This window comes from Thermobia domestica, chromosome 2 (assembly GCF_964235325.1).
Source record: "Thermobia domestica chromosome 2, izTheDome1.hap1.1, whole genome shotgun sequence".
NCBI lineage: Eukaryota > Metazoa > Arthropoda > Insecta > Zygentoma > Lepismatidae > Thermobia > Thermobia domestica.
Genome location: NC_137455.1, coordinates 66,599,772 through 66,614,881, shown reverse-complemented (window position 1 = coordinate 66,614,881; position 15,110 = coordinate 66,599,772). Strand labels below are relative to the sequence as shown.

At 33.3% G+C, this 15,110-nt stretch overlaps 1 protein-coding gene across 2 annotated transcripts in view; it reads right to left on the bottom strand.

The window, feature by feature from the left end:
- The window catches only part of LOC145672537 (CDK5 and ABL1 enzyme substrate 2), a 137,482-nt gene that overhangs the window by 14,170 nt on the left and 108,202 nt on the right, over positions 1 to 15,110 (bottom strand). For both annotated transcript variants that reach the window (XM_081741700.1, XM_081741696.1), the window contains 2 exons: positions 7,368 to 7,450; positions 3,207 to 3,346 (listed from right to left, as the gene is read on the bottom strand). In XM_081741700.1, the coding sequence (XP_081597826.1) occupies positions 3,207 to 3,346; positions 7,368 to 7,450 (223 nt within the window). The remainder of the gene's footprint in view (positions 1 to 3,206; positions 3,347 to 7,367; positions 7,451 to 15,110) is intronic.

Below are 15,110 nucleotides of genomic sequence, written 5' to 3'. Positions count from 1 at the left end.
CCATACCTGAAATCGGAGTGTGTGATGAACATGTTTATGAATTTTGTTACTGTGTTTTGAAAAAATAAAGTTCATAATTGATGTAACAAAACAGGCGCGCTTTTTGAATAACTCTGTATATGGCTATAATTGTCATAATTATTGAGCACAGAAATTTATACACCATACGAAAAGACTTGAAAACAATTATTAGTTCCTGAGATAACATTTTAGAGACATTATCTGGCTCATTTTCTAAATATGTGATGTTTTTCATTGTTTTCACTAAATTCAGAAAAGTGAGGATAAGCTTAGTAAAGAGTCTTAAATGGAAAAAATGAAATGAAATCTTAAGTTTTACGTCCCATGGTTATGCCGGTTAGGCTAAAGGAGACGGTGGTAATGATAAATGAATGAAATGGTGAAATGAAGAAAGTGGGAGAAAACGGGAGAACCCCGAGAAATCCCACGTACACTGTGTTTGTCCACCACAAAGTTCACTTGGCGGTAGGCTAAAGGAGACGGTGATGATGAGAAATGAAGAAACAAAGAAACGGAAGAATCCCGAGAAAATCCACGCCCGCGGTATTTTTCAACTACAAAGTTCACTTGGCGCGAGCTGGGATCGAACCAAGGACCCCATGCACAGGAGATGAACACTTTACCACTGAGCCACCACGGCTCCTCTTAAATGGAAGAAAAAGGGAAGAAGACATATAATTATATAACGAAAAATGTAATTACTGGATTAAAATTATTCTGTTTGATACTTCCCAATTTCCTTACGAGGTTATTACCTCTTCAATCCTCTCAGACTGTTTTACCGTTAAAATCACTATCATGATTTTTATTGCGTAAATAAAAATAAAAATCTGATCAAAACAAACATATCGTTAACCTGCGTTACACTGAACACAACGATATATTGCCGAAACTGCAACACAGGTTAATAATATATGCGCCTTTACATGATGAGATTTTTATTTATATTAATTCCAAAGCTGGAATGAATGATTGCAGATTTTTATTTATAACATTGATTCCATAATTTTCATTATTCTCTTTATTATAAAAATTGTATCTGTCGCATGATATTTCTAATCTCTACATGCTGAATGTATTCTAATGAAACCATATTTACTAACATGAAGTTCAAATGAGCATTTTGAAAAATAGTTGTCTAATTCTGGAAAACAATGTTTTTCTTTTTACACTTAAATGTATTCCCTATATAGGGCAATTCTCATGAGACGAAATCTAAAATTTAAACTTCCGTAAACTTGACTGGAAGGTTTATTCCAGTGGTCTCATGATGGGATGAGCAGTGGTGCTATTCAGCCGGTTCGTTACAACCGGTTGTTAAAATATTTTCAGTTCGCAGAACGGTTTATTATACCCAGATGTAAACCATAAAAACACATACACACGTGTACGCATGTGATATATATAGAATGATGCAAGAATTCAGAATCATGCTCAGGGATCATTGCCGATCCATTGCTGGATGAAGGTCTTTTCAATACTTTTTGACAACAATATATCTTGGACAACTCGTTTCCAAGATATTCGCAATGCCACATAATTTCACCACACCATCTTGTATTAGGATACTGTTTAGATCTCTACTAGTCACTTGTGGTATCCAGTAAAAAATTGCTTTTGTCTACATCAGTGGTTCTCAAACTTGCTGTTACTGCGACCCACATTAAATAGTAAAAAGTATTTTGTGGCCCACCTACTTTTAATCAAAATACACATTGACATTCTACTTAATGGTGGTTTATTTCAAAGCAATTAAATTTTGTAAATCATATATCTAATTCCAGTTCGTCCAATAACAGTTCGTATGAGTGATTAACATGTAATTTATTGGGCGGATGTTATGAACACCCCGAGCGACCACGAATGTTACAAAGTAAAACTCCACGCTTAAAATTTAATACATAAAAATTTAGTTGGTTTCTTTTACGTCTATCGTAAATATCTACCTTTCAAAATAGATTGTAATGTAAATTTATGAATATAGTGGCCCTGTCGGTACGAGAATATCAGTCGGTGACGATCGAGCAAGTGCAATGTAAATTTCTTTCTCAGTAACTGTATCATATGAAATTGTACACATGCGCAAAAAGGGTTAAGTGTTGCCATAGAAAGGTAACACAGAGCTAACACTGCTCCCAACCAATGCCTTACCCCGCTCACCCACTCTCTTCCCATCCTAACCCAGCATCTCTACTGACTGTATAACAGGTCAGGGCTCTGAATAACCACTGAGTTTTCCCCTCATTAACAAACGCTTCCAATTTTCGTTTTCTGTTGTACTTTACAACATATGATTCTGCATCAAAAAATTTTCAAAATTAAAAGGAAAAACTTCTCGCGACCCACTTAAAAAACGGTCCGCGACCCACACTTTGAGAAACACTGGTCTATATGGTTTGTTTCTTAAGAGAATTATATCTATCTATCTATCTATCTATCTATCTATCTATCTATCTATCTATCTATCTATCTATATATATATATATATATATATATATATATATATATATATATATAGAGAGAGAGAGAGAGAGAGAGAGAGAGAGAGAGAGAAAGAAAGAAAGAAAGAGAACCGGTTGTTAAAATTTAGAATAGCACCATTGAGCATGAACAGCTATTTTTACAAAGACTCGTCGCAAATTATAACAAAAAATTTGATTTTGATCTGATTTTGAGTTTAGCGTCCTGTTCAGCAGCTAGTCTACATGAGACCTACAGTTTAACGTGGGATCTGAACCACATGAGCTCCCGCTGGAAATCGAACTCGCATCTCCCATGCCAAAGGTCATACGGTAACCACTTAGCCACGAAGGATCTCAACAAAAAGTTAATGACCCCTGCGTAAACAATTACATCTTCCCAAGTAAACCAAAGCCTCTCTTCCAAATTTTCCAAATACTGGCGGAAACCTTGCTTGCAGCTAACTCCGGAGGAAGAATGTGCACTTACCCTACAATTTCATCATTTTACTGCAATTATCATCTTTAGCAAAAAGAACCAAGAGAGTAGGTTCAGTTAAAATGCAAGTTTAAACAATTTTGCCATTTAACACATTACAGTGAATCCCGGACTATTATTGATTCTAAAAAAAGCACATTTCAATATATATACATGATTTTGATTAGTGACGTAATCTAACTTCTGAAATTTTTGTAATTACTAAGAAACATTAGATGAAAACATACCATGTACGAAGTAAAAGTCAGCAGAGTCCGATGTTTGCCTGCTATCAATTCTGGATCATCTAAGAGACTAGGTGAATACTGAAGTAACGATGGATGGCTTTGATGACCTCCAGTTGAATTCTCATCCCAATCGAATGATGCTGCAAAAGAATACAGGGTATTAAGATATTTCGAGATATTTCATCATCCTTGTACTCGGCTTTGATAAATTACAACAGCAAGTTACAAGTATAACTCTATCGTCTTTCACTCTTTCACATAATTTATTTTAATTACTAACGGAGCTAAACTGAATGATGATTATAACTATTAATTAAAACTTAGGATATAATGTTTTTAACTATTTAATTTTCTCAGCATGTTATCGGTGAAATTCTTCACAATACAATTGAAGTCACAACCTCACAATAAGTAATCGAAACAAGAACATTAGCATATATGAATCTATTATACTCGTATGTTACAGATGATCTATCATGCTATGGTTTATGTATTTTGATTTTGGAATATTTCAGGTAAGTTAACCGTACCGTCAATGTTTTTTTTTTTTTTTTTTTTCATTATATGATGGAAGTCTTGAGATGTGATTAAAATTAAATTGTGCGTTTATGCAAAAAAACTAAATTATTAAATAAAAAATATAAATTAATAAATAATAAATAAATAAAAATTGAATTAATAAATAAAATCAGAAGCTGACGAAAGTGTGGGGTTCCACTGAAAATTTCGTCACTAATAATTATTTAGAGGCATTCCTGAGTTTAAATAAACACACAATTTTATTCTAAATATAAAATACACGAAAGAAGAACAGAGAAAATGTCCAAGACTACATGCAATGAAATCGTTATAGTTTCCATATATAATTCCCTACAATTTCTTTGATTAAATTACATTAAATAAATTCATGGCACTCTTTTTCATGTTAATATAGGTAGCCACTTAAACCGTCTTTATCTTTTAAACTAAGATTCGATACATCACCATCCTCTTTACTGAACTCGATGCGATTTCCACACTTCGTATATTGTGGATTGATATCTACTATATACATGCATATTGATTTTGATTGTCATTTTAAGAATTTTCACCAGAACTGCTGACTTACTACGTCATCGTTATTTTATTTTATTTTTTTTTAACCTTGACTTAGAAATGTGTAACTTATATTTTCTCCTATCATTTTGATTCTCACCACTGACGTCTTCATGATTCTCTCATACAATCAATCAATCAATCAATTTGATTCTCGTCACCACTCACTCACTCACCTTCAAACTTCCCCACAATTTGCTAACTAGTGTTCTACTCAACTGGGACAGCGATGTTAGGACACTGGAACTGAGAGATTAGAAAGCACATCGCTTGTTCTATGGGACATATATACTGTTAAATTATAACTATCTGTTCATGTTAGCTTTGCGTTAGTAATCCAAAACAAAAATAACATACAGCATCTGAGCAAAGCACAATATTTTTACTAAAATATCTATATGTAACAGTTTCGCCAATTAACTAAACTTTTGGCTTCAACAGACACATTATAATACAAGAAAAAGTTACATATCATTATATATATTAGATGTCTTTGAACGCCGATTGGCTCCTTATAGCCAATCACCATTGAGATACCAAAGACAAACAAAATCTCAAATCCACTTTCCTCTCCCTCTCCGGTAGCAAATCTTGGTACATAACAACGATGAAGTTACAAATTACAATTTCAAGTTAAGAATTACAAATTAATAGCAATTGCTCTACTACTCACCAATTTTGAGACCAATGTTCCAATTCACGACATCATGTTCTTTTTCAATAAACCTAGCCTCCTTCTGTTTTCTGATTAACTTCCTTTGTTTACGGCCTAACACTAACTTCATATCAATTTATGTCGTGCCCCGTGTCCTTTACATGGCTTGAAAATGGCTTTCATGCTCTTTTAACTTTTTCTCTGTTCACCTATAAACATGTGTAATATTCTTTACACAGAATCCTGTAAATCACACCTTTCCTATCCATCAACTCTTCTTGGCTCTCCTTCCCCTATCTCCTCTCAGGTATTATGTCTTCTAGTAGTCTAGTATGTCTTACTTCTTGTCCTATATGTTGAGAGACTTCCCATTTTCTTAAGTAATCTATTTCAGAGATTACACGAAAAAGATATAACATACAAAAGATACCTAAAATCCAATATCCAACTTACTCTGACTGAAGTCCATCTTGATCTGAATATTTGTTTACACAGTGTATTTCCTAACAACTAACATCCCATATAAAGGCATGTGTAAACTTCTGTAACATCTTGTGTCCGTAATCCATAGCCTCATTCCCAACACTCTTCCCCCTTTACATAAATTGAGACAAAATTGATTACAACAAAAATATTGATTACAAAAATTCTCGATTGATAAAAATAGCTCCATGCAAGACTCATTAAAATTCATTCCCAAAACAACAAAAAAGCTAATCAAACTTTCACATCATTTAAGATATATTCCACTATATTTCATCCTGCTTATTCTCCAAATTCCATATGAATTCAAGATTCCACTGAATCTACAATATTTCAATAATCCAATGATCCAGTAGCCAATAATACCATAACCCAAGAATTTAATGATCCAATAATCCTCTAAAAATATTTATCTTCATCTCATCTTCTTTAATAATATCCCATATTCATCCAATGTTCTACTTAAAATATTCCATATTAATCCAACACTCCAATTAATCTCCCAGATAGCACCACACTCACCCTGCAAGTGATCATCCCCGTGAAAGAGAGAAATCCGTTCCTTCATTCAATCGTACCGTATCCAATAATCCAATAATGCAATTAATCTCCGAGAAAGCATCACATTCGCCCTGCGAGTGATCATCTTTCGTTAACGAATAAAACCCACAGCTTTATCCCTTCCTACCTTTTTCCAATTAAACGGCAAAGAAGCACCACACTCGCCCCGCGAATGATTATCTCCCGTGAGAGAGAGAATTCCATAGCTTCCATAAGAGAGATCCACAATTCCTTCTTCGAGAAATATATAAGTATTTCCTAACAACTAACATTTCATATAGAGGAATGTGTAAACCTCTGTAACATCTTATGTCCGTAATCCATAGCCTCATTCCCTGTGCACACCTCCTTTCCTTCTGATAGTTGTTTCCTTCCTCTTCCCCTCCTTTCCATCTTTAGCGTTCAGAGCCATCTTAGAGTCATTGTATATAATGATATGTAATTCTCTCTTGTATTGTAAGATATCTGATGAAGCCAAAGGTTTAGTTAGTTGGCGAAACTGTCACACATCAATATTTTAATAAAAGCATTGTGCTTTACTCATAGAGGCTGTGTGTTATTTCTGCTTTGATTAAATTATGAATATACTAATTATTAAATCAAAATAACCTCGAAATTTTATTAAAATAATCCCACGAAGTTTGTTCTTGATTTTCTTGGCTCTTGGTACTTTGGAACCACTTTCTTCTTGGTACTTGGAAGTTTTCAAACAACTTTCTTCAGTATATCAATTTTCTAATCCTAACTTTAATACTACATCTCCAAAATATGTTCACAAATATATATTATATTACAACGATTCTCTCAGGTAACTAAAACCCATGAAAGATAGAAATTAAAGGGAAACAGAAAAAAATCATTCAAATTTATGTAAATTATAAACTTTCAAATTTGCATCTTAAATATCTTTCAAAACTCCTTTCACATTAAAACAGACATAAAGCAAACTCCCTTACGCTAAGCTGAACAGATGACATACGTGTAACTGATTTTGTGAATGATCAGCGTATCGGATTCCAACGTCATTATAGACTACAATTCTTTAGCTTGTAATTTAATCGCCTCCCTAACTGTATCAATGCTGAGTCAATATATGAAGATTTTATTCTGTCATAGGACATCGAAGCTGGGGCTATGTATACCAAAGATACGATTGTTAACCATACACTACGAGTATATTAGTAATTCCATATGAGGTTTTCCTTAATTATATCTTTCCAAAAATTGCAGACTATTATCAACGTTTTCAACGTGGGATGGAATTCTCGATTTTATTCTTGCAGTGAAGCATTACAAGCAATCAGAGAAGTGAAATTGAATCTTCCAAGACGAACGTACGTAGAGAGAAATTACAAATTCTAGAATACCTTTTTCATTCCACTGAGAAGGAGGAGAAGCAGGTACTACATGAGCTGTGGTTCTATGAGCAGCCGCATCATAAGAGAAACATCTGTAATCAAATAATAATAATAATAATAATAATAATAATAATAATAATAATAATAATAATAACAATAATAACAATAATAATAATAATAATAATAATAATAATAATAATAATAATAATAATAATAATAATAATAATAATAATAATAATAATAATAATTTGAATTTATTGATAGTAAAGACCACAGCCGAAGCCAAAATGGTCATAATGTACAATAATATACAATGAGAGATTACAAAAGAAATACAAATAAAACAAAATAAATAAATTAAAAATACATCAAATAATCTCGACCAAATACAAAATAAAAGATTAGCACATGTGCTTGATACAAGCTAAATTGTAAAGTATAGTTACAACATAACCTTCATTAAATAGCTATTGAATCGACCATGATGTATTATTAAGAAGTAAAGTATAATGAACATAATAAAAATGAACAAATTACAAAAAAAAAAATATATAAAAATACACATAAATAGATATAACAAGGTAGGGTTATGGCACTATATATCGAACACTTAAAGACATTCCTATGAATATTTAATCATTATTTTCTATCAATGAGGAACATGGCACTATTTTAGCGATAAAACTGTAAAGGTGATATTTATTGGTTGAAACCAACACTTTATGACAATTATAATTAATAATTTTGAAATTTGAAGAACATTTAAATAGCAAAGTTGTGTTACTTCATTCATCGAACGGGTTGTGTTATATATCGATCAATGAGGTTTTAATTATCGAACAGGCTGTTTTATATATTGAAGAGCGGGGCTTAAATATAGAAACAGAATATTTTACTTTTAAACAAGTTCACTTTAAGGACAATACGGATGTAGTTTCATTGTAAACACATTGTAATAATTCTAAAATATAAACTAAGATAGCAGACGCAAAGAGAAATACATATTAAAATATTCTAAGCTACAAAATGTTTGTTTCATATCGTCACTATTCAGCACAGAGAGGAACAGCTTACGTTAATCTTTTTGGTTGCCTTTTTTTTTCTTCGGTTCTTTCCGGTATTCCTCGGAAGATATTGCATACACTTTCTTCAGCTTAAACTGTTGGGGTTTCTCCGTGGCTTCAGGAAGTTTGAGAAACTCTCTGAAAAATCGTCACTACTACTTGAGTAAGACGAGCAAATAATTCCGAAGCAATCTCATCTTGATGCAATATTTTGACTTGTGAATTTTTACTCCAGTTTTCGAAATGATGGCACCTAGAAGATCCTTCTTGGGTGAAGGTGCGTACACATTTAAGCGTTCATTATGCCAGGTGAATTCACGATTATCACTTTCTTACTCTTCGTTTTCTTCTTCTGAGCTTCAATCATTTGTTGTTTAGTTTTTATCAGCCAATTTAGTTTCATGTGACACACTGTACTGGGTTTTAACACTTTTTCAATACGCATCCAAATCTGAATAACCATCACTCTGTTCCTCTTCGTCACGTCTTAGTTTGTCACGGAACATATTAAGAACACGAGGACGCATGAATTCTTCCAGATCATCAAGCACGAACTTCAGTTTTTGATTAGGAGTAGGGAACTTTTGTTGAGAAGATGAAGGGGTACTCTAGTCACTCTCTTGCTGTGGTTTTCCCACTGGGATCTTCCGAATATCGTCAACACACTTGGTATAGTCCACAGCAGCAGGACTCAATGGATAAAGACCACACTTACGAAATTCGCTTTTCACAATTTCTGGTTTGACGGTATCATTACAAACTTTCTTCAATTGGGTGCAAAATTTACCTTCGTTACCAAGAGTTTTGATTTTCTCGTCCTAAAGAGTATTCTTCAATGTTCGTTTCAAGGGTGAAAATACGCCTACATCTGCTGGTTACAGAAGATGAGCGGCATTGGGGAAAAGCAAATACACCAGTATTCGATAATCGTGACAATATCCACTGACTTGAAGTGATAGATGATTCCTATGCCCATCAAGAAAGATAATAAAAGGAAGTGTGATTTTCTCAATCTCCAGCCAAAACCGTTGGAGGTAAGTCAAAAATGTTGTAGTCTTCATTCAGCCACTTTCTGTTTTCTCATAGATCCATAGCTAAGGTACATTCTTCTTCATAATTTGCTTAAGTCGTATGTTGCTGTAGATAATCATGGTTTGGGCGCAAAGCTCGTCAGCATAGAAATTGCCAAGTACTGTTATGCCCTCTTTTTCTTTAGATGTTGCTGTAATTTGACGCTGTACTTCTCTCCCATCAAGATACTTTCCTGAAACCATGTGGAACAGAAAGTTTATTTTGTCTGCGTTGAGGATCCTTCTTGGGTCTTCCATTATTGCACTTAATCCCTCAGATTCAAGATAGCTGTAAAGTTCAGTAAACCAGCCGCGCATTCTCTCTTCCAAAACCGCAGCCCTGTACTTGCTAGTAGTTTCAACCTTCTTCTGAGACAGACAAGGATGTCTTCCCATAAAACACCTGAATCAAATTTTCCCTGATCTTCCATGCTTGAACGACGTGCTTCTTCCTAAAGACTGTACAATTTCCTGAACAGTGTCCAGTAAATTACTTTTCTTAAACGCAAATCCTCTCTTTGCCATGTTAATTCCCATTCAGAAATTCCCTCTTCTTCTTGTGGGCTCAGGAACGGCTTCCGGCCAAGAGCAATGTCAGTCTTCTGACGCCCAGATAATTTATCGTTTAAAGTTGTGATAGGAACCTGGAAGGTTCTCGATGCCTGTCTTTGGAACATCATACCGGACCTCACCTGCTGAACAGCTTGTCAAGGCAGATAACGAATAATGGAATGGTTTTATTTTATAACATGTTTGATTCTAATTTTGGGGACACCTTCCTTGTTGGGTTTCTTAATTTTGCCCATTGTCAAATCCTGAGCAGTAGTTAAGGATACTCAACAAAAATGTAAACAATTATTTATGATTAACTTCAACTGGGTTACTAGTCTATACATAAAGAAGATCCCGGGTCAGGAGTGTGAAATAATGCGATCAGCACGACGTAAGACCTCGATTTGATAGGTTCTCTTTGACGAAACATTACTAAAAATTGTAAATCTAAATATTTTTATAACGGTTTGAACCCATGAACTATCAGAAACAAGGTGGATGGCTTACAATTCAGTGTAAAACTCGGTATTCAGTGCAAAAGAAATCAACAACTTAGTTAAATTAATATTTAAATCACCAATAGCCCTTCGAATTACAATAGTGTTCGATACAAAAGAACACTTTTCCTTAAAGGAACCTCTTCTATCGAACGGCATTTCTATATTACGAAATGGGTCTCGAATATCGAACATTATTTTCTTTTCCCTTCAAATAAGATGATAGTTGAAAAGAAACATTGTAACAAATGAATATACATATATTGATATTAACACATCGTATTATTAAAAGGATACCTTATAATGACGCCATCACACAAGGGGAAAAGGATTATTACTGCGGTGCTGCACCTTACAAAAAATATAGCGATTTCTCCAATCTCGCACCAAAACCACAGAGTAGGAAACTTTCCCGCGTTCGTTAATATCGAAACGTATCGACCTATTGATTTTTATAAGGCCAGGTTTGGAAGGGTGTGTTCACAAATTTCAGATAGTACGCAACGTTTTTGATTTTCTTATTTCTTAACGAAATGACCAAGGTGTTCGATATTTACTGCCATTACCCTACATAAAACAAAGACAATAAAAATTCAATAGACAATATACCAAACCATGATGAATTTTATATATTTACTAAGTAAAAGATTCCAAATATTGTTTCTTAAGTAAAGAAAAATTCGGATCAAATAGATCAATTTTGAGAGATTTTTTATTTATTTATCAACACTAATAAATAGCGGAGAACCAACCAATTTATTGTTACATAATATAGATCGGTAAACCCTAGAGTTATACAAAGGAACTTTAATTAAATTCATTCTACTAATAACACTGAATTAAATATTCAATTAAATTCACTCTAGCATGTATTATATCATGAATAAATCTTATTTGTCTTAAATTTCTCCTAACTTCAAGAACTAATAAATCAAGGTTAGCAAGAATATCCCTATTATTCATCTCATGTAATTTGAATTTATATTTTAGCCAAGCCAGGAAAGAAATCTGGACTGACTCAAGACCTTGAGTGATACTAGTAAGATTACGATTCCAAATTAAACTAGCGAATTCCAAATGGGATCGAACATAAGCGCAATATAAGATTTTACATGTTGCAATGTCTTTAAAATCTTTGGCAACCCATTTGATAAGTCCCAGATTCCTTCTAGCTTTAGATACGATGGTAGAAACATGATGGTCAAATAATAACTTGTAATCCATCGTAACACCTAGGTCTTTGTTGATTGAAACAGTTTGAATTGTATGCTGATTTATTGAGTATGAATAATAGGATATATTCGTTTTCCTAGAGAACGATATTTTTATTTTGTTCATGTTCAAGGGAAGTAAATTTTGTATGGATCACTGATAAACTGAATTAATATCTGCTTGTAATCTAAGGTGATCCTGATTACTTACTATTTCGGAAAAGATCTTCAAATCATCCGCGTAGGGTAAAAAGGGACACTTCAAATATTTACCAATGTCATTGACATATATTATAAACAATAGTGGACCCAAATTGGATCCTTGAGGAACACCCGAAGAAATCTTGTACACAGATGACTTGCAACCCATATATCTAACTACAAATTTACGATCAAGCAAGTAGGAGGCGAACCAAAGTATCAAATATTTAGGAATTTAAAAAGAATCAAGTTTCTTAAGAAGAATATAATGAGATATTTTGTGAAAAGCTTTAGCAAAGTCAAAATAGATTGTATCGACTTGACCACGATTATGAACAATAGGAAAAACCAATATCAAAAATTTATTCAAATTTAGTTCAGTTGATTTACGCTTCATAAAACCATACTGTTCAGAAATAATACAATGTTCGACGGAACTATGAAGATAATTGTAAATAAGTTGATCAAAAATTTTAGGAATTACGTCAAGAATAGAGATAGGTCTATAATCAGTTACGGATCTTCCATCAGTTTTCGAAATTGGAGTTACAACAACAGTTTTCCATAAATTTAGATAAAAATGAGATGCTTAACTCCAATTAACCCTTTCCGGATCCTGGCTTTTTGGGCTATTTTTTAGACTTTCAGTCAAGCAGCTACTGTATCGTCACTATTTATCCTAGGATCATGGTTCATACCTCATTCTCTTCAGAATAGAGCTGGCTTTCGAATGGTACCACTTGCATGCTCATACCATATACCAGAAGCGGGAAAAAATGTCAAGGTGAAAATTTTGGAGGGAAAATTTTTTTCTCGAACTTTGGCCCCCCCTGGACCCCCTCTGTGTGATTGTAGCCATAAAAAAAATCTGATAAATAGTACTTGGTATACTGAATGTGTGTGCCAAATTTCAAGTTTCTATCTTGAATAGTAAGGGCGGGAGAATTTTTATCAAAAATTCCCACAATGCCCCAAAGTACCATAAAACACTATGATCTCAGGGAAAAAAATTCCTGAGACATCCCTAATTAACCTAGGGTCATGTGTCGCCCATATTCTCTTCTGAATAGAACTGCCTTTCAGGCGGTACCATTCACATTTCATCATGTATCTAAGCCGGGAAATTCCTGAAAAAAGGGATTTTTTGGGGCAAATTTTCCCTTTTTTCAACTTTTGCCCCTCTGGACCCCCCTGTTTTTACGCAGAAATCGGAAGAAAACTTCTGGTAAATATTACTCGGTGGACTGAATGTTTGTGCAAAATTTCAATCTTCTACGTGAAAAAATAGGCCCGCCAGAAAAAAATTCCCTACCATGCCCCACTTTTACCCTATACAGAAGTATATTTGGATAAAAATTCACTGAGACGGCCCTAATTACCCTAGAACAATAATTCGACCGTCGTTCTCTTCAGAATGGAACTGCCTTTCAGACGATATGACTCACGTGGTCCTATCATGTATGCAAGGCGGGAAAATGACGAAAAACGGGATTTTGGGGGTAAAAAATCCCTATTTTTACCCCTTTGCCCCTCTGGTCCCCCCCCCCCCTGTTTTAGCACTGACATCGGAACAAAAAATGTGGTACATACTACTCCGTGGACTGAATGTTTGTGCAAAATTTCAATCTTCTACGTAGAAAAATAAGCCCGCCAAAAAATATTGAACATACGCTTAGAAAATGAGAAAAGAAATTTTTGACTTATGACGTCATCACCTCCTATGTCTGGACGCAGGACGGTCTGAAACCATACGTAATGTCTTCTGCAAGGCCTCTGGACTTGGAAAAAAAAAAAACGGACGAAAAAGCTCAAATAGAAGAGAAATAACGCAATGTACCATGAAAAGTGCATATGGTACAAATTGTACCATAGGATCCCGAAGGGGTTAAACAATGATGTCAAAATTGGTGCAATTATTTCAGATATACCTTTAATTATAAAAATCGGAATTTGATCAAAACCTAGAGAAGTTTTAACATTTAAAGTTTTAATAGCATCAAGTACCTGTTTAGTAGAAAAACATATTTGATCACTACAAAATTGACTGGCCATAGAAGTATCATTATCGTCATTCACATTAATTTTATCTTTATGATAAATAGCTACAAATTGCTTGGCCATAGCTTCAGATAACAATCGAGGATCAGAGAGAAATTCGTCGTCAACTAATATTGCCTTATGTCCATCTTTAGCATTTATTTTGTTATTCGTATTCTTCTAAAATCTTTTAGGATTATTTTTTGAACTATTCTCAATTTTACTATAATATTTAGTTTTATCAATAGTAAGTTGCTTCTTAAAATCAGAACGATATTTAGAAAATACATTATAATCTTGAAGAGATTGGGTTCTTTTATACTTCTTATGAGCATTATTCTTTTTATTGAGCAAATAAATTACGAGAATACCATCTCAGATATTTGGAAATTGATTTGGTTACTAAAGAAACATTATTCCTAATTGCATTCAATATAACATCATTAATATTTTGAGCAACAATGTCAATATCTTGATTCAGCAAAATATTGGCCCAGGGAAGCCCTTGGACTTCTTTATATTTTTGATATAACAAAAAACTATCGCTTGTTATCTCCTGCATTAGAGATGGTAATTTAACAATAATTGCAATGGGATCATGATACTGATCAGGCGGTACCAGAGATGCTACAGAATTACTAGATTGAACATAAGTATTGTATAAAATTAAATCGAAATCAGACGTCCCAGAATCAACATTCAAATTCATATCATCTAAGAAATTAAATAAAATTTTTGCCTTGATTTTGGAATAATAATTTATATCCTTTGAAAAATTTCTATTCGTCCAATCAACTTTAGATATATTAAAATCACCAATAATCAGTACTTCATAGTTCAAAAAGTTCACTTTTGAGACAATATAATTAAAATAGTTTATAAAACTTGTAACAGAATAAGTTATAAGTTATAATAATAATAATAATAATAATAATAATAATAATAATAATAATAATAATAATAATAATAATAATAATAATAATGCGAAATTATAAAGTTTTTTTTTTCTTCTGCCCATTAAATAAATTCCTGACATACAATTGCTTCGCATTTTAGCAGGTACTGAACAAGATCTACAAGCTTTCTTACTTCTCAGGTAATTTTCGTCTCTTAGCTCAAG